Source organism: Zosterops lateralis (assembly GCF_965231275.1).
Source record: "Zosterops lateralis genome assembly, chromosome: 8".
NCBI classification, from domain to species: Eukaryota; Metazoa; Chordata; class Aves; order Passeriformes; family Zosteropidae; genus Zosterops; species Zosterops lateralis.
This window is the reverse complement of record NC_139768.1, coordinates 13,200,911-13,222,032: the sequence shown is the minus strand read 5'-3', so window position 1 is coordinate 13,222,032 and position 21,122 is coordinate 13,200,911. Positions and strand designations below refer to the sequence as shown.

The following is a 21,122-nucleotide window of genomic DNA, read 5'->3' as shown; positions in this document are numbered from 1 at the left end:
TTTTAGGAGTAACTTCTCGGCAGCGGTACCAGCCCAAGAGGTCACACGCCCTATTCCGCTCACCCAGTGCTGCACGCTCATAAACATCTGTGCCCCGGACCAAACCAAAGAACTGGTGCAGTTAAAAACCCCTCTTTTTGTGACTTTTTGCTGGATTGTTTGTAGCAGACTCCTTTCCCCAGTCCATGTCACTGCACAGCAACACAAACATCGGGGCTGGCTGGTGACGGGGATGAGAAATCCTGTGTGAGTCAAGTTGTCACCGAGCCCTGAGCTCACGAGACCCGGGGACTGCCCTGGGTGACACATCGTCCCCTTCCCGGGGCCAGGGCAGGGACAGCGCTGCAAGGACAGGCCAGAAAACCTCTGCACCGGGCACTGCCGAGCTTTAAACCCGCAGTTTTGGTTGAGTCAGGAAGAAACAAGGTGAAACCAGCACAGTATTGCAGATGACAGGTCCCAAAGAACCCAAAGGAAAACCTACTGAGCGTACTGAGCAAATCTCTTTCTGGTATGTGTTCAGATAAGTGGAAAAATAACGTATGCAAAAGGGAAAGTGACACAGCAATTTATTGTTGTGATTTATTGTTCTACTTCTTCACATTTCCAGTGTGAATTTCAACTAATTCAAAAATAATTTAATTTTCAAAAATTAAATAAAAGTGCAAAGTTGACTGGTCCACAACCAGATACAATGCAATTTGGAATTCCAGTGTTGTGTATTACATGACATTCAACATTGTATTATTCCTTAAAGCCCACAAACTTTATAAGATACTCCAAAAAAAGCAATTTGTAACCTATCAGCCCAGCCTAGAAAATGTGGTATTCAAACATCAAATGATTCCTGTGCTGAAAGCTCACAGATGAGAAACACCAGCCTGCCAAGATCACAATGATACTGCAATCAAAGACAAAAATCTCATGGCAGGCTGTTTCCCCAGAGCCACCTGCACTAGCCAGGAAAGTCAGTTTTGCTCCTTCAGTTTCACAAGAAATAAAACCTTAGTCAGTATAGTCTGGGGAGAAGAGTTCCATGTGAGAACCTAGCCAAGTGCAATGAGAATCACACCAAGAAATACCTTTGTGTGTCCCCAAAACATATTGTACTTATCAAAACATAGTAGTATGATGCAGATATATACACTTTAAAAAAAAAAAAACAACACTAGGTTCCTTCCCTAGAACAGCCTTAGGTTCTAAACTAAGCTGCAGAGAGGCCAAAGATACAAGAGTCATCCTCCAAAGGTGCAGAATTCAAATGAATCAGCCCTTCAGGATGTGAACAACTTGCCTGCATTGCCTCTCAGAAGCAACTGGCTGCCTCCAAAGTTCATCTTTATAGAGGAAAATATGGCTGAGCTTAAGACTGAGCAAAAAGTCCCAGGTTCAGAGATATCAGAGCCATAAAACACAGCGAGCTGCTTGCATCTTGGGTGGGAACAGCTTTGCTGTATCTCTGGAAGGATCAGGGTTTTCTCCTGCCTTAGTTTAAAACTAAGGTAAGATTTTTTTTTTTTTTTTTTTTTTTTTTTTTTTTTTTTTTTTTTTTTTTACAGTTACATTCCAAATAATGGGGATACAATGATGGGGATTTTAATGGGGAACCTCGGAAAAGTTCCCAGGCACCATGGTGAGGCATTGATTTAAACGAATTAAAGACTGTAGTCAAAATAGATAGGGCTAAGATAATGTAGCTAGGACTTCCCTTTTGCTAACAGAAGCCAGACTGAAGGAACTGATAAATCTTAGAAGAAACTGATAAATCATGAAAGCTGTCAAACTGGGCTTTTGCATCCTGAATAATCAATAGACCTCATAAATACAATACAATCATAAATCAAACAGTCCTGGAAAAAAACAGGATTCAGCTGTCACTAACACTAAAGGTTAAAAACTCAAGGGAGGAAGACCCATCTTACTTCATCATTTTAGGACCCCACCCTATAAAAAAGACCACCGACCCATTTCAAAGAACAAACTACGCATGCTTGATGGCTTTTTGGGCTAATTACCATACGAAGCGGGGAATGGGATGTACCAGGGTTATGAATGTGCATTTGTAGTTTGTGTATTCAATACTCCTGTAGATAAAAGACCCTGTGATGATCTGTAAATTGTGGTGTGTATTTGGGAGCGATCCCGCACGCTGCCCGGCGTCGTAATAAACATACACTTTTTAACTTTAAACTGTTAGAGAGTCTTTGTCCGTCATAGTTAGATATTAGTATTAGATCAATATCCATAGTTTTTTAATAAATCAATGGCACAAATTCACCGGGAATGGGGAGGAGCGAGGAGGGGAATCAGGCCACCTGCACCTCTCCCGCAGCCGGCCAAGCCCCCTGGGCTGGGCAGTGACAGGGAGCGAGTCCTGACCCCGGCACGGCAGGGCGGGCCAGCCCCGCTCCCGAGGCTCCTCCTCGGCCCCTGCGCGGCCACCTGTGCCCGGCCCGGGCGGGGCCAGCCCCGGTCCCTCCTCCGCCGGTGCCCCGGGACGGGGAGGGAGAGGCTGGGGCAGCGCGGCCGGAGCGGAGCGGCGGGGGGACAGCCCGGGCAGCGCTCAGGGCATGGACAGGCTCAACAGGCTGGCGGTGCCGGCCGGGGAGAAGCTCAGGTAGGGCCCGCTCTGTCCTGCGGGAAGGGACCAGCAGCGGGGGGAACGGGAGGCGCCGCGGGACGAGGAAGTTGGCAGGAGTTTTTAGAGCAAAATGGAGCTTTACCCAGTTTTTACCCATTTTTTTTACCCCAGGTCAGGGCGGTGCAGGGAAGTGGCGGGAGGTAAACACAGGTCCAGAGTGGGTAACAGAGATTTCAAAGCAAAATGTCTGTCGGCTTCACCTGCAGCGCAAAGAGAAGTGTTTTCAGTGTCTCTTTTCGGAGCTGTAAGGAAATCGTGACTCATTGTGATGTGTGAGTCTTATGCAGATTAGATAGAAATTAATTGCTTAATGCTTTAATGTCTTAGGAAGATGGCTTTTGCCAGTTCTGTGATGTTTCCTAATCTTCGAAAGAACTGGGGGGATAGAGGGAGCTGGAAAACAGGAAATGTTCCCGAGTGAAGGAGAACAATGTTAAGTACAGGGTTTGAGAGGAAAAAAGCAGAAGCTGGCCATTACTGTGGTATTTTTAGTGTGTCTCGGTTCGTGTGCTGGTACAGTTGGCACCTCCAGGCTCTTTCATCATGACTTTTTTGTGTTTCCGAATAGTTAAAAGAAGTTCTGTTTCAGATTAAAGTAACGCTGAATCCTTTTCCTCCTCTGAAAAAATAGGAATGAAATACTGAAATATATTTTTTCCTAAAATAAGTCATCCTTAAGCACTCAATACTAACTTATAAACCCTTCTCAAGTCTCTCTCCCTCTCCCCAGAAACTCTCATGCAAACTGGAATAATCCCTTGTAAAGCTAATTTTGATGGAATGCAGTTTGTTGATATCTACTCTTTCCATACTGTTGAAATATTGTTGTGGGGGGTGTGTACTCACAGAGCTGCAGTGACACTTACACTCCCCAACCAGGCACATCCAATGAAAGCCAAGCAGGCTGCATCCCAAGCCCAGGCAAAAACTCCATGGAAGGCTCAGTGGACAGGGGGAAGAACACAGGGAATTTCCTCATTTTCTGCAATTTACCACCTTAAGCAGTCTAAACTGTTTTAAGTGGTGTCAGAGCTCAGTGTTGGTCTAAATTAGCTATCTTTAAATAACAAGTTGGACGGCCTGATTCCATCCATTTCTGGTACATAAAAAAATAAAGTACACACCCTCTTGCTGTCATAAAATAGTAGTTGGGATTCATCTTCTGCACTTTAGCAAACAATTAAAGCAGGATTACCTTCAAATATCTAAAGTGGGTCTATATGTGAGGGTTATAACAGCCCACAACTTTTTGGTGAACTGATTCAAAAGCCCTAAAACCTGAAAGGCAGCACCACACCGTCTTCATGTAGATGACACTCTCCATCTCATCTGAGGTTTTAATATTGTTGTAAAATAGGGAAGAGAAAGAGGTAGCTCTGCTTTCCTGTATTAACCCAAAGTGTTACAAGTTACTTTTTCTCTCTCCTCATGGCCAATTCAGCCTGTCTGTGCGGGGAATGGAGGAGGAGGAGTTTCTCAGGTGTGTGAATGTTCTCACCACACCTAGTGGACACGCTTGCTTCAACTCGAGCATGTTGAAATACCCCTTAGAAACTTGGAGATGGGCTACAAAATCTTACTGTGGTATCAGAATTTTAAAACCTCATGGTTTAAGGCAGAACTTTTGATGAGCAGATATCCATAGGATAAGTTTGAGAGATGTGCAAATACAGGAAGAGATCAGCACAACGTGATGGGAGCCTCTTCCTCCTCCTCTGAAACCCCTGGATACCCCCTCGTGCTCTGTGAGCTGTTGACAGTGCAGTTGACTTCCTAATACCACATCTGTCTGCATAGAACACACATAGATGGTTCAGAGTTTGTACTGAATGTTACATGGTTATGTCAAAAACATACTTTTCTTCATACGCTATGATTCAATGCCAAGAAATGTTCCTCTCAAACATAGTTTCAATTTATGTGATTATAGTTTGCATTTTTAAAGACAGCTTTCTTAAAATTTCTGCTCTGTAGCAGCAAAAGTTTAAAAAGCACTACTGTTGAGTCAGTGTCTGAGAGAGGATCTTTTGATTTTTTTTTTTAAGTGTAGATCTGAAAACCTAGATATTATGTGGTTTTGCTTAACTATTTTCCATGGGTATAGTTGAGCCTACCAGACCTAGCTTTTTGTTGCATTAGCAAATCTTACATCAGATCTGAATTCTTAACATGTTCCATTTGTTAAGTTTATTGCAACAATTAGAACTATATGTGTTCTTATGTGCCTGTCTGCCTAACAATGTATGTACATTGTTTGCAGCTAAGCCACTCAATTAACTCCAGTAATAGTTGGACAGTAATGCTGGAACTTCATGGAATTCTGGTAGTAATTTCTATATAGTATTTCTTATAAGTCATGCACAGTATTATACAAGTATTCCCTCAGAGTACATTCTGTGTTCTAACTGCTTCCTTATAGTCAGGAAAAATTAATTCAAAGGCTTGGTTATCTACTGTGAGAGAAACTAATCTGTGGTGCATACAAGTAATTTGCTACTTTGAATTGTTTCCCAAAGAGTGGAGTGAATACGTGAGCAATAGCCATGATGTCATGGCAAGCTCTAGTGTGCCTGGATTTCAGACTGAACTTCAGGGGAAAAAATTTACACTGCAAACATACAGAAATAGATGCACTCATGATCAGGGACAGTGGGCTGCGTGGGTAAGGGGAAGTTAACAGCTCAAAACAAAAGACTGCCCTAGCCTTGCAGACTCTTTTGTGGTTTAACTTCCCTAGTCTATAAGCCTATGATTCCTGGTATATAAATAATTTCTATATATGTGACTGTGTCACAGCATCTCTTCAGACTTGCTGCATTTTTTCATTATGACCACAAACCTTCATGGTGGCCCTATGCCTGTAGCTGGCTTTGCTGTGAAGCACAAAGTCCTTTTGAAGGCATCATCACCACTGTGGTGATGGGCAAACCATAGCACAAACCAAAGTGTGCCACATGCTTTCACTTGCCTGAGGTCATGCAGCCAGCAAGTTCCAGATTGCAAACAGCCTTTTCCAAGAGTACAGTTTCATGTTAATTTCATATGACTTCATTAATTTGCAGCAGTCAGTCTCTGACCCCAGAAAAAAAAAAATGTTTAAAATCTCTATCTCCAAGCATAATGCCCTCTTAAAAGGAAGTGGAAATAAACTGGCAATTTACTTTTTTCAGGCTGAACAAGTGTGTCTGGGTTTTTTGCAGGATTTTGTATTAGTCCCCCATGTTAAACAGAAGGGTTAAAGTCCTAATTCTGTGAAAATCAAGAGGCCTGGATGTCTGTTGTCTATCAAACTTGGAGGTATTCATGGTCTTCAGTAATTTTCTACTGGTAGCTTGGCTGTAACTACTAGGCCTTTTTATTTAACAGGGTCTTCTGACAATATGCCTTCTTGAAAGTGTATAGTACAAAATTAATTCATTTGGGATTGATATGATATTTAGCTGTAAACTGGCACCTCCTATGTATAAGATGCTTTACCATAGGGAGCATTTACTTTTGGAGACAATGTTTGGGGAATATCTCAATATTTGTTTTGTGCTGTAAGAAAATATTTTTTTATAGTAGTTCTACTAATTCCTCTTAGTGGTAGCAAACAGACTTAGAAACTTAATCTGTTTCTTCAAGGCAAATTTTAACTTAGTTTATTGCCTCAATGAACTTGAACAGGGCAAAAGAACAAAAATAAACTCAAGCAAGAAACAAACTGGAATTTCAAACTAACCTAGAGAATGTTCCCCATGACAGAATTAGGCATCAAAGCCCACATCCAACTTCAATATCTCAACCTCTTATTAGTTACATAGAGTCCAGAGGAAAGGCTCTGCAAATGATAAAATCATTCAGTGGTTTGGGTGAAAGGGACTATCCTGTTCTCATCCCTCTGCCACGGGCAGAGAAAACTTCCACTAGATCAGGTTGCTCAAAGCCCCATCCAGCCTGGCCTTGAGCAATTCCAGGGATGGGACAGCCACAAGTTCTGAAGACAATTTGTTCCAGTGCCTCACCACTGGAGCTGTTCCAGTGCCTTCACTCTTCACAGTGAAGAATTTCTTCCTAATATCCAAACTGCTTTCAGTTTGATGCCATTCCCCCTTGTCCTGTTACTACATACCCTTGTGATCAGCTCCTCTCCAGCTTTCCTGTAGACCCATTTCAGTTACTGAAAGGCTGCAGTAAGATCACCCCAAAGCTTTGCCTTTTCCAAGCTGAACAATCCCAGTTCTCTCAGCCTCACTTCTGCTCTTCTACCTGCTCTGGTGTTCTCTTTCTAGCAAGTCTAATCTGCCCTAAGACCATAACTGTGAAGGTCTTCTGGTCTTCACCACCCACTGCCACCTACAGCCACCTCCTGTCTCAGCTTCCAGTGTCTCCTGACCACTTTCCACTGCACAGTATCACTCTGTGGTGACAGCAGCTTTTGTGGCACACCCCTGTTTTAGCCCACCAAAATGTAGGCTGAATGTAACATCACATGAAATCACAGTTCAGTGATCTGCAGTATTCAAAGTTGTTTCACAGGAACAGGGAAAAGGAGGTCACTGGCTACATTTGCTGTGCTGATGAGCACAAACAAAAGTTTTTTCTGTTTGCCATACAAAGCACAGGATTTTGATTAAAAGATAAAGTTTTATAGTCTCTATTTCCTCTAGTTTTCTGTCAGCTGAAATAGTTCATTAATCTCTCTCTCATCTCTGGACTTTGGAATGAAATGAGATAGGAAATGCAAATTTCTCCAAATACCACTGCAAAAATCCATTCTTTCGCTCACTGTGACTTCTCCAGTCAAATCCTCTTGCTTCTCCCTCTGACCTCGCTTCAGCACAGCATAGCCTCCATCCCATCTATATTTGTCCTTCTTTATTCCCTTCTCTCTGCACAACCAGTTCGTTCTACCAATCCCTTTAAATCTTCTTTTCTTCTTTCCAGCTATGTCATCCTACCTGGACCGATCCCCAGGTTAAAAAAACCAACCAATCAAAACAACCAAACCTGAAACATATTAAGTTTTACAACACAAGACCAAAAAATAAAATTAAATTAAAATAAAAACAAAAATAAAAAAAATCACCCACCCGCAAAGTGAAGGGAGGAACAAAACCCGAACTGCACCACCACACAGAATTTATTCTCACATGGAATTTCTCGCCTATAATGCTGTTTATGGAAAAGTTTAAGTGTGACTGTGATCTATGTGTGTTTTAAACAAAAGTATGGCAATATGGACAAAAGGATGCAATATAATAATATTGAAACGATCAAGAGATGCCGTGCTTTAATCTCTGCAGGTAGACAGCAGTGTGAGGGTGTAATCTGTTCACAAGATCAGCTATGCTTATATGGTACCTATAGCTTTATTCTACCTGTGCTGGCAAAATTATTAAGTCATATAAAATTATTAAGTCAAATAAAAAAAGGCCTTGTAGTGACACTGTAGTTCTGCCAAAATAGCTGTCCAGAGTAGAAGCATTTGTCAACCACAGCAATCACAAATGACTCTGTTCTTGTCCTGCAACTGTCGGTTATTCAGCAAAAGTGAGTAATTTGATTTGATCTAATGGTTTAGGTTTTTTGAGGGGTTTTTGGTAAAATAAAAAGTTATCAAGAGCCAAGCAAATAACCAAATAAATTAATTTTCATGGCCAACATTCCAGCAAATGTGGCAAAACTATTTTTTACCATTAGTTTATAAATATACCCCATACAGCTGTGTAGAGTGCTAGATATTAAATCATAATATGATATTGCAGGTACTCAGTGATACATTGATTCCAGAACAAAGCAGTTTTGTGTTTTCCAGAGTCATTCAAAACCTATGTACTGTGCAGGACATTAAAACGTGATAGATGTTTTGCTTTTGGAAGGCAAATATGACAATCATAAATCATTGCAAAAAAAGCCCCGCTGGAAAACCATATTGTTTATATGCTCAACAGACAAGAGAATTGAAAAACTGATGAAAAACAGTGGCTAAAAGGGATAGTATTTTCCCATTTGGCTCTAGGGCATCATCTTAGATTTTTGGTAAACTGTAAGAAGATGTAACGTAAATATGTTTGGTGTGTGCCATAAATTAGTGAGGAGTAACAGAAGCTTGAAAAATCTGTTAGCATCTTTATCCTAATTGGTTCATATATACATTTTGAACAAGTTTATTTTCCAGACATAAGCAAAGCCAGATGTGCAATGCTACAAGTTTATGACCTCAACATAAATTACTACACAGTAAATACTTTAGAAAGAATTGAAATAATGTATCCTGAGGCAATAATATAAAAAACACGAGTATATGTTTTTCAAGCTTAATTCAAGGGGAAACTGGGTGAAGTAAGCTATTAATACAAGAGGCTGTACCATGTGGCTGAATGTTTCCTTCCTATCTTAAAATAGGGATGCTGTAGGCATCTCTGTAAGAATCACAGAGGCAACAAAGTGCTACTGAAGCTGTAGCTATGTAGCCAGTTGAATTTGGCATAAGTCTGAGCTGCTGCCAAAAGAGCAGGTCCCTTTCTTCCACCCTCCCATGCCCTGCTCATCCTGCCCCTCTCTGCCTCTCACTGGCACTTGGGTTCCAGTGACCACATGACAGAGCTGGATCTGATCCTGCTGATATCTAAATTGGCAAAAGAAAAAAGAAGTTAAGTGTCCCAGCTGGAAGTCCCATGATTCATCAGAGCTGGGGAAGCACCAGGGCAGAGAAGAGTGGAATTTCCCCTTTCAATGGCAGCCCATGTGGGCTCCATTACACTGACATAGGGACCAGCTAGGGAATTTCTCCAGAGTTTTAACAAAATTTGATTGGCTTCAGAACAAAATAAACAAAACTGTCCATGAGTAGCCTCCCTGTCAGTGCCACCCCACATCTATGATGGGTACAATGCTTCTGTAGCTTGAGCAACACTTTCAACCCAAGTACAGCAGTGTTTGGCAGTGATGACATTCTGGGTCCATACCAGATCCTGTCTTTATTCATTTCTCTACAATGCCTTTCTGCTTTCTCTTCTTGTTGAAATATAAAAGCCACTTAATTCTTTTAAATTTCTGCCCTTGTTCTCCTTTAGTGACCTGTAGGCTGTAGGGTACTACAGTATTCACTTAGTTTTAACTGGAACTGTACTTTAGAGTAGCATGATGTGTTGAGCTTCCTTCTGCTACTTGGAAAACTTCCAGAAAAGTGGAATAAGTCTTAAAATGTGGCTTCTTTGTGTGGGTTTTTTTTGTTTGTTTTATAATGCATTAACTTATATCCAGACAGCTGGTGCAAAAAAGAGATCAGTAAACCAAAAAAGCACCTCAAAACAGAGCAGGTCAGTTACAGAACAAAAAACGTTCTTTACCTTTTTATGTCAAGAAGTGGCATATAATATTCACTTACATATCATAATACTAATTATTTTCTGTATTCCTTACACTGTCAGTGTTATTTAGTTGGGATAAAGGGGAGAGCAATCTGCATAAGAGGGAAAAGGTGTCCAAATCTTTGAGTTTTTGATTTGTTTGATTCCAGGCAAATTCACATGCTTAGCATTGTAAACCTAGAATGGGTTCTTTTAATATGCAGGACTCCCAATGACCCCAAAGTATTTACACTCTACTTTCATGCTAGGCATGATTTCTGTCAAGGATGTGTTATCCCCTTACATGCTACATTTTTTATTTACTCAGTGAATATTAATACTTACCGGTACAAGGAGGACTGACGGCTTTTTTGTAAAGATTATGTAAAGGACAAATGAAAGATGAAAAATATAATCAATATTTAGCCTTTCTATGCTTCTGTGTGTATATGTAAACACACACCTGCTCTATGGGGTTTGTCTTTAGGCAAAATAATGGATGATTCAAAAGTGAGCAGAATTAAGATGTTTCTAAGACTTTGAAAAATCAACACTCTTGTCAAAATGAATATAAACTATTGTCATTCCCCTTTGTGAATCTCCCAAAGATGAGTGAAAACAATTCCTTATTCTTTTTTCCTCTAGATAGGTAGCTGTAATTGACTTCTCCTGATAAGCAAACCTCTTTGAACTTTTCTTCACAGCTTTGAGACAGCTTTACAGATAAAGATCAAAGGCTCAGTGCCTTGAATGGATGTTTGGTGCCACAAGTCACCACCTCCATATCAAACTTCCTCTTCCCCCACCCATTGTCTTTGAGGCACAAACTGACAAGTTATATGAAAATACTTCTAAGGAAGACACCCAGTTCACCAAAATCCATGTTCTTCCACAAAGGCCATGGCAGGAGCATTGCTTTCATAGAAGCCTGCCATAGGAAAGGTTCTAGTTCGTCAGTTCAATTTGAGAAGATATTTCAACTTAAGAGCTTCATGCTTTTCAAAATCTCAAGTGGTCCTTTTACAAATCTCCTTCTGAGTGAGCAGGTTCTCCCCCGAAAAGGAAGGACTCTTCCCCTTTGTCCAGAAACAACTTTCTTTCTTAATTTGGTCACCTGCATAACTGTTTATAAAACTGAAGGAGAACAGAAACACAAAACAAAGACCAGCTGGGGAGAAGGTGGTGGAATAATTGTACTGTGAGAAGCCATAAAGGAGGGCTCTGGGCATACTGTTCTTTCTTTAATTTCATATTTTAATGTGGGGGGGTTTCTAAATAACAGAGGTAGCTGTAATAATTTTTAGTTTCTGCTCTTTAAGTTTTGGCTTTTATTTTCTAATAACTTGGCTTTTATTCTCCAAATTTTGTTACACTCTTCCTTGCTTTCTGTTTGTGGTTCTTTCCTGTAAAACTTTATAGCTGAGGCAAGTGGGTATTTTTGGAGATTTTTTTGTTTTAAGTCTAAATTTGAATTTACTAAATCCCATTCTAGGTTTCTAATGCCAAGTATTTCCCTGAAAACCCAAACAAACAAACAAAAACTCTGAAAAACAACAATTTTTTGTTTTAATGTGATCTGCTTTTTTTAAGCCAAAATTGAGTGCTACACCTGCCCACAGTCTTACTTTAAGTGAATGGTCACAGTAATCTTCAGAAAATGTGACTTTCTAGGCACAGAACTACAGGGTGTCCTGTCAGTGAGAAACAGATGTACCCAAAAAGGCATAAGAACTTTGATTGGCATTCAAAATATCTAATTTACAGTGTGTTTATTTTTAAAATTATTTTTACTATTTTAAAACCATTTCAAGGTAAAGACCTAAGTGATGTGAAGAGGAGGAGAAGGAAGGTGCAGGTCCCTTAATGTTGAATGTGTCAATATTTCTTGTAAAGCTACCCTAGCAAACCTGGCAATATCTCATGTTCAAAATTCTGCTCTTCTTTAACTAAAGAAACTGGTTTGTGACTACTGATGGGGATTTTTCAAGAGGCAAAACAGGTAATTCAGACAGTCCTGTAAAGACCAGAAATGTAAGAAGGTACAATTTTCATCCCCCAGATAAACAGAAATAGGTATGCTTGTGATATAGAAATTTTCTGATATAGAAAATTTCCTGTAAATAATTTAAAATTAGTTTTTGTTTTGCTGCCACTCCTTGCTGATGCTGCAGTCAGCCCTGTTTCCAAAAACATTAGCTACAAGTGCTCACAGCCAGACACCCCGAAGCAATTGTGTCCCTCTGCCCACTCCAGAGACCCTGGAAAATACTCTTGCCCTGGGCTGTCGCTGCCCAGGTGACACAGCACAGATAAACACTGACAGCTGCACTGAAGGGCACGTACTGGGTTCCCTGTGCACAAGTGGGTGAACGGATGCCCACGGGAGATCCCTCCCTGTTTCCAGGAGCAGGGACAGGTCATGACCACTGGGGAGCCACTCATGCTGACTGCTCTGAGCCTTAATAAACTAATCTACAGAATACATATTGGTAAATGTCTTCACAGATTTATAATACCCATAAATACAATTTCACAAAAACTAGTCTAAATCGTAGGAGAACTCCATATTACACAAAAATCTGTCTGAAATTAAGACAGACTTCTCCTTCTCAAGTCTAGAGGCTCTGTACCTCATCTCATATCTGAGTTAAACTTGTTACACACTTTATTTTTCATTTTTCTATTTAAAAACTATTTACGTTTGTAAAGCTTTTATAGGATAGTGTGTATGCGAAAGAGCCAAAGGCTTCCAGGTGATGCTTGAAGGTGGGGATGTGTCACAGGCCAGGTCTACTCATCATCCTCACTTCATCATATATTCCTCCTAAGCTGAGCTGTGACCAGATCAAAGAGAGGGTGGGTTTATTTCATTTTGTTTTATCTCCAGGCAGCTTTGCCAGTCCTTGAGTGCAGCAAGGTATTTTGTTACACAGCAAATCCATCTTTCAGGATGTATGGTATTTACCATGGTAAAACTTTCCACCTTCCTTCATGTGTGTATCACAGCTAGTGACCCATTTGGCAATAGATCTGATAATTCTGAATTACTGGAGTTTTAGCTACAAAAATAGCAACACAGGGCTAAAAAGTGTTTTGGTTTAGGTTTCTGTCTTTCTGTTTATTCCTTCCAACTTGTAGAATTTCTAATGTATTTGTAAGAAACCTAAAACTTTTTAGAAGCACCTACAGCCAAGACTTCCAAAGTTACTATCTGTAGAACTTTGAGAATCTGTTGTGTGCCATGAGATCCTGATCAAAGGGTCCCATCCAGTCTATACAAGTTACAATTAAAATGAATCTCAAAATATCTCTTGCTGCAATGTGGTTTCAAAAATTAGCAGTAACACAGACTGCACCTTTATCTGTAAACTTAATTTTGCATAAAAAGATCCCAAGCGGATTTAATGAAGAGTTGGAGCTTGCAGTTAAAGAAGCAACTTTAAGTTTTACCTCTTGATTATCTTTAATTATATGCAATGCAAAGTAAGACAAGCATTACTCATTATTTTTATTTACAGTACTGGCTGATGGAGGTCCTTGAGTGTTTCTAGTATCTGCTCATCCCAAAAGAACACTGGAGAACAAACATTAGTTGGTAACGAGGTCCTGACTCAGACATGATGTGAGGAAAGAGATTGTAGTTATGTACCTGACACAAGGGCTGCCTACACTGGGCCATGAGAGCCCTCATTTCCATGTCATTCCAGAGGGATGTACTCTCAGGGCTGCTGCTCTGGAAAGGTCCTCTCACAACAAACCCCTTTAAGTGGAGTATAATCCAGTATTTGAGAGCCATTCAACAAGTATTTCAGTGCTAAGCAGATATGTAGATTCAGTCAAAACTTCAGGTGTATAAATGCCCTTCTGTGCTTCACTTTCCTCATCGCTCTGGAATGGCCGTTGGGACTGAGTGCCTTAAGATTTGGAGAATCCTCTTGTCATAGTGTTTTCTATCTGCCTCTCAGCTTTTCTTCTGTCTCTCTAAGATCACAGATCAGACAGACAACTCTAAAACTTTCCAGTTGTTGCCTTTTATATGGCCTGGCACGTCAAGAAATTTCAGCCTCCAGCTAACTGGACAGACTGGTTTTTGCAGCTCATTCAACTCTGTGGGTCAAAGGGGATTCCACTTGAACTGGAGATCAGCTGTGCTTGATGACTTCCTACACTTCCCACTTAGTGCACTTACCTGCTTACTTCACAGGCTTCAGACAAGTTAAATTCTCCAGAGGCAACAAACAAGTATTTTAACATCTCCTATAAGAGCTACGTAGCTTTAAACACTGAAAAATTTCACACTAATGCATATTAGGTACACTCTAATTTATCAAGGTTGTAATTAGAAATCTAAATGCCTCCAGAAAAAGAATCAGGAATAAGAAACAGATTTTTAAGAGATTTCACTATGCAAAAAATGGGAATGTTTTCATATCAGTCCATCTTCATGGAAAAAATATCATAATAGCACTAGTGCATGTGATTTCCTAATTTTAATGCATCATTTTTAAATAGAAATATGTAATAAAATTATATTTTAAACTATAGCCCTATTCAAGACTCATGGAATATCCATGATGCTCCAATCAATTCACCTAAATATGATCACCTAAATAAGTGAAAAGCCAACTAATTCAGATACTTGTACTTACCAGTTTTGTGCTGGATCTTATTTGCATGTGTGTGTGAATATTTTTTAGCAAATAAATGACAATATAGAATAAAACCAGTAATGTGAAAAAGCCCACCTTTTTTCAAAATAAAGTAATAATTTTGGTAATGTAAAAATATTAGTGTCAGTGATGAGCAATAAGCAATATTCAGATAAAAATCTACAGTTATATTTTTGTTGGTGAGTCCTATCTCTGACAAACAACAAAAGAAATGTAACTGGTGCTGATATCCATCCCTGATTGAAGTCTGGCAAGCCTTTTTGAAAGAAACACTTACAACCATTCTCCCCAAACTAGAACTAAACCATTTAGATCTCCTCTCATTCTTTTCATTCCTCATTACTTTTCATTTATAGACACTGCCAGGTGCCAGCTGGGGCACAACACAGAAACAGCAAACTGCAGATGATGGCTATTTCTGATGTTTCAAGCAGAACCAGAAGTTGAATCTGTTAAGAATAAACCCTCAACAAATACAACAGAAAAGCAGAAGTTCTTCTGAGCTTTTCACCTCAGATTTAATGTATCTGGTTAGTTTAGATAATAATCCAAGCTACTCTTATAGGTGTAGTACATTGTTGTTGGAAATTTTGGAGCATTTTGCTGTACACCTGTTTCTCACAATTATAAGTAATTAATTTCTTTATATTAACAGGTAATACTGTATCATTTTGCTTAAATTAATAGTTTGAGTTTTCAGCAGGAGTTAAAGATGTGCTTGTGAATTATTTGTCCATTATTCTCATTATATTTAAGTGTTCCATCTATGGTCAGAAATCAGAGGGCATCGCCATTAAAGCTTTGCAGTTGTAAAGTCAGTTCTAGATAAAATCTTAACATTTAAATATTCTAAACTATTAATTTAGGTAAGGATTTAGTTTTTCCTGATGCACTTACTCTTAAATTGATTGTTTATACCATACTTAATTGTATTTAGAAGAAGGATAACAGAAATAATGTTAGAATACTTAATAAGGAAGGAAAACTTCATGCACAAATGGCTTAGCAATTAAACTACTTATTGACGATATATTGAGCATATTTTTCTTAATTTATATTAATGGCTGTTCAACCACTTGGTAATTTAATGCTGGCTTTGTTTAATATCTTACAGGAAGCTTCAAAAGATGGTGCATGACATCAAGAAAAATGAAAGTGGGATAATAAACAAGTTCAAAAAGTAAGTTTGCAATGCCAATCCCTAGTTTTATTAATGTGGGGAGTTTGGATTATGAGCACAGTGGTGTGTGGTACATTAGTGATGGGACCATGTCATTCCAGAGGGATGTACTTCAGTGCATGGAAAGAGCTTCAGTTCAGACTGCAACTTGCAGAATTATCATCAGTATAAGACTATCATAAAGGTGTTGCAGAACTGGAGTCCAATGATAGGTTGTGTTTGTGGCCTTGAAATAACAGTATTTGAGTGAAGAGCCTGAGTTTTTTTTTTTGAATGTTGGCTGGAAATGGTCATTGCTTACTGTTTGCATGTGTGCCTTTCTCCTTAGGCAACTGTTCAGGCTTCCTGCTGTAATTAAGTTGAATTTGAGCTCCACCTTGAACCAACTGGTCAGACATCATACTTAAAATTCCCATAAAAATGCTAAGTTCTCTTGTGTTTCAGTCTCATAAAACAAAATCCAGCATTACCTAGCACCCTTATTCTAGTAAGATGTGCTGAACAACATGCAGATGGTGTCATGTGCATGAAAGTACCATAAAATATTCATATGTCTTTATACATAGAAAGAAATTCCAGTAATTTTGCATCCTTGTCAAATGAATACACTATTCACTGTTTCCAGTCAAACATCTATTTAAGGCAATTAGCTATTTAGCACACTTTTCTTAATGCAACAGCTCATTTGCATTGAAATTCCATTTGGATGTGATTTTCTCATTCAGATGTGTTTCTTTACATGGGTCATTGGCAACAAAAGTATTAAGTACTTTTAGAAGTTAATTACAACACCCTGTCTGCAGTGTTTCCAGGACAACCACATTAAACACTAGAAATACACCTCTTGTACATAAAAGACATATGGAAAAATTGTTTTAAATTGTTTTTAAAGAGGGACCATGGTGGCTCAGTTCAGGGGAAACAGCCAATTCTTGGTATATACCAAGCCATCAGTCAGCTCTTGGCAGAGGCAGCCTGGCCCTGCCTGTTTTGGCTGTGCCAGAGCTCTGTAAAGCCAGGCTGGCTCAGCTCTTTCCCCTCTTGCCAGCCCAGGCAGGGCTGGGTTTGTGGGGCAGCTGCTGGACCTGCCAGAGGAGGGGGATACACTCCCAGGAGCAGCAGGACTGCCCAGCTCTCCTGTTCCCCAGACAGGAAGGGTAATCTTGGCCCCCAAGCCCTCCTTTGTGCTCTCATTTCCACAGCTGTGTTTCTGCCCACAGACCTTGAGCAGGCTCTGATGGTAAAAGACCTGATATAGCACATAGATTTTTGTGATAATTTTTTCTCTTTACTCATCCTCTTTCACTCTAAGATTGCTGCAGTTCACGGTTAATCACAGTTACTTGCTACACTTACTTATTTTCATGCAAGCATGAAAGGAGATTTTGCCATAAAATGGCCCTCTTTCAGCTGCTTGGGGTTTTAAGTTAATTTGTGTATTTGTTTTTAACACAGTGACCACTGTGTTCACCACCCATCTACAAAAAACTGATTTTCATCTGGGACCTGCTCACAGGGAAGAGCTGCTAGGCTGTCTGAGGCTTTTGGTGGGGTTTTGGAGGGGAGGGGGTTAAAGAGGGTTTCTTATAGTTGTTGCTTTTTAATAAAGGCTTCCTCAGTCACAATAGTTGTTTAATTGTAATTAATAATGTTCCAGTGGACTCAGTTCAAAGAGAGGCAAGATGACAGAAACATCAGAAGCATCTAAGATTTATCATTTGAGTCTACAAAGTGTCTCCCGTAGTTGCCTGAACATGAATTCTGTTAGTCTGATTGTGTGCCCTTTCTAGAGAGTAAGAGGAGAAGAACAGAAAAGGAAGAAGTAACATTAAGCTGGGAGGGCCATCATTAAGTGTCAAAGATTGCTGCTATATCACTGCAATTCTTTGGTTCACTCAAGATAAAATATATATATATAAAAGAGCAGACTCATAAAACTCAAAGTATGACTGCACACAGCACAAAGTTTACCTGTCAACTCTCCCAGTTATAAGAACACAAACCGAGGTATAAAAACATAATAATCTTTATGATGTTACCATGATTCATCTGAGTCATAATAATCTTTTTTGCAGTTATGAAGATCAGAAATTTAGTTTTTAAGAACTGAAGAATTTCTAATATTTGCACATGACTTCAGAGTTCAAGTCTTGAACCCAGCACATAATGAGACTTGCAATAGAAGCATGAGTTGACAACACTGATAAGGATATGTACAAGAGGTGATATTACAGAGTTAGAGCTGGCTGTGTTCCTCACTGTGCAACCTTTGGGGGCTTTTTCTTTTGATTGTAGATGCTTTCTCTAAAATGTGATTATCGTTGATCACTACTTCCATCTCAGTTAAAGGATTATTTTATTAAATGTCAAGGTTCCAAACGTGACTGAAGCAGGAAAAAATGGGTTTAAGATGGGCTTTGTGTAGCATAGACTCATCCACGTGCGGGAAAGAAAACCAAAATCAAACCTATTATAAGTAGAAATAATTTTAGGGATTCAAATAGTGTATTTTCTTATCTGAAGCCTAAAGTTATCACCCAGATGTATGCTGTATGCCCCTGCTACACAAATTGAAAGAATTATCAAATATTCGTGAAATACATTAGCCTTATTAGCAGTATTTGTTAAAACACTTCTGAAACCTGGATTGCCTCTTGATTGTGCAAAAATGTAAAAGATCTTGCATCAAGACTTTTGCTCTCCAGTCTAGTTTATCTGTGGGATGCAGGTGGGGAGGAATTAATCTACTACCCATGCATGTCTTAAAGGTCTGTGGAAAGCAGGTAAACAGTCCTGGTAACAGGAAAGACATAGACAGGTTGTTTTTTCATTGCTTAAAAGTTCCTCTTTGTTCCCCATTCCAACTCAACGTTTTCTGGCAGTAAAAATATTGGCCACTGCAGGGTAGCTGTCACCTGCTTGCCCTTAATCACATACAAAACTGTTTACAGCCCTGAGTCCCAGCTGCTGTGCAGATCAGTGTCAAGGAGGATTATGTACTCAGGTGTAGAAGCAATGAGTGTAGCCAGCATTGTATAAACAATGAGAGCTGGGGGCATTTTTTTCATTATCAAGTCCTTGGTAATACAGAACAGGGAAGCAGAGAAATCATAGGTTTCATGATGTAGGATGGTTGCCTATGCTTGAAACATGCTGTAAAGACATAGTACTCATCTGTACATCATGAGCTTTAAGCCTTTAGGCTTTGTTCACTGGAACAAACAGTGGAACAACTTGGTGTTAAAAGTCACATTGCACGTTCAGCAAAGTCAAGACTTCACCTAAAGTTTTGTACGTGCTGACCTACTGTGTTGAATAAGAAACAAAAAGTTCAATTTATTCACCTCGTTGTAATATCACATCCTTCACAAAGCCATCAGAAGCCATGCACTTGTACTCATGTTTCTGACTGCATACTATCCAAATATGTCCATTTCTTGAACATTTGCCACACCTGAAAAATGGAATGAAGATGCTCTACCCGGATTTTTAGTTGGCTACGTCTTTTTTTCAGAGTTGTGTGGTCCATTTTTCTATAACATTTATAATTTAGACAGTAACTTTAGGCAGAAAAATAGTTGTGTTAATAAATGTCTCTTCAACCTGCATAGCTTCAACTAAAAGTCATTCATAATTAAACCCTTGGGGGAGGGAAAAGTGGTATTTTGTGAACCAAACGGTGAGAGAAAGTACCAAAATCAAGCTGTACCACACTTAGAAAACAGGAAGAAGTATAATACCAAATTTTAACTGTTATGCTAAAGAAATATGAAAATTACTGTGTAGCTGAATAGAATGTTTTGAGTGTTGGGATTTTTATTAGTGTAACTGCCATAGCACATTGTGAGAACATGTGTGAAAGAGTAGTAATAACATTTTCAAAAAAAAAAAAATCCCTTTCAGTTTAACTTTATCTTACTTGTACAATTGCTGCATCATTCCAAATCTATAAGAAACTATTCCACTGGGTCACAGCGAGAGAACACAGTTCAGGAAAAGTTTATCTGTTCCCATCTCACCTTTTGGACTCCTGAAAATGTTTCTGGCAAAGTTAAATTATTTTATTGTGTAATCACAAGTGTGATGATCTAGTGCATGTAAAGGTAATACATACTATAAATACTCATCCCAGAAAAGATATCAAGATATATTTTTTGTAAAAACTATTATACCAAGATATATTTTTTGTAAAAACTATTATGTTAAAATGGTTCCTAAGAAGGGAGTGGACTTTGTCCACAGACTTAACAATACAAAAAAAGCAAAGAATTTTTGAAAACAAGGGGTTTTCAGGCATATCTTAAATGCCGGGGGAGTGACCAGAAACACTAGTAGGGAAATACACCTGTGGGAAAATTCAAGTTCTATGTGTAAAGGACTACTAAATATGTATGTTTGGTTATATTTCTGGGTGTAGCCTGTAAAAACAAGTGTTGCTAGAGCAAAACACCCAGGCCTCTGCTGCAGTTGATTTTAAAATTCTTCACTTAATGCAGGAAAACAAAAATGTGGTACAAATTTGAAATAATTAATATTTGCAGTTCCTACAGGACCATATATGCTAGAAAAGTTAAAGTACATGCTTAAATGTTTTGTTGGATCAAGCTCAGCATATTATAGAGGCAAATCTTGGAATACATTGCTTTAAAATGGAATAATTTATTCTCTTAAAACATGTTCTGAACTTCTGTACCCTGCATTCTATTTCTGTGTGAGAAGCATCTATAACCCATTATATGAAATGTCTCAAGTGCTACCTGGTTATTTGTTGAAGCTCCAATATATGTACTAGGATTAAATACATTTAAATATGTGTGCTCAGTAGGATGGCATTTGATTCTTCCAGTCCCTTCTCATTAACTTCAGGGCACAGGACAGAGTCAATTGCCATTCTGCAAGGATCTGTGTGGACAATGAGGTCAGAGTCTGCCGTAGCTGGGTAACCACACCTTGGCATAGGATTGTGTCTTTTGAGCTTGTGTTGTGGTTTACACTTCAAAAGAGCCTGGATTCCAGTTCTGGCACTCAGAAAATCATACCAGTACTGGGAAAACTACTTTTTAAGTGGATTTGAATTTTAGAATAAATAACATACTTGAAAAGATTCTAGCAAATATAGATGTGGCTGTGAACTGTTTCAGCTCTGTGACAGAAACATTATTTCTTTTCTTCTATTGATATTCAGGTTCCAAAATGAACAAGTGGCCTTAATTTGCAAAACTGGGAAAGATACTTGGGATCGGTATGCTCTTCCATAGCTGCACCATAGCATGATAGGCTGCTTAGACACAGACCTC

The 21,122-nt window shown here is 39.2% G+C and overlaps 1 protein-coding gene across 6 annotated transcripts in view; it reads left to right on the top strand.

Moving 5' to 3' along the window:
* The first annotated feature begins 2,498 nt into the window (after nucleotides 1-2,498).
* The window catches only part of BLNK (B cell linker), a 43,242-nt gene continuing 24,618 nt past the window's right edge, over nucleotides 2,499-21,122 (top strand). For 2 of the 6 annotated variants that reach the window (XM_083866585.1, XM_083866583.1), the window contains exon 1: nucleotides 15,760-15,825. Coding sequence is in view for 3 of the 6 variants with exons in the window: in XM_083866581.1 (XP_083722707.1) it covers nucleotides 2,571-2,617; nucleotides 15,760-15,825; nucleotides 21,011-21,067 (170 nt within the window). In the remaining 3 variants the exon portion in view is untranslated. Of the gene's footprint in view, nucleotides 2,618-4,901; nucleotides 4,965-15,759; nucleotides 15,826-21,008; nucleotides 21,068-21,122 lie in introns of those variants that run through there. The other 4 variants (XM_083866580.1, XM_083866581.1, XM_083866582.1 and 1 more) reach the window with 4 other exon arrangements.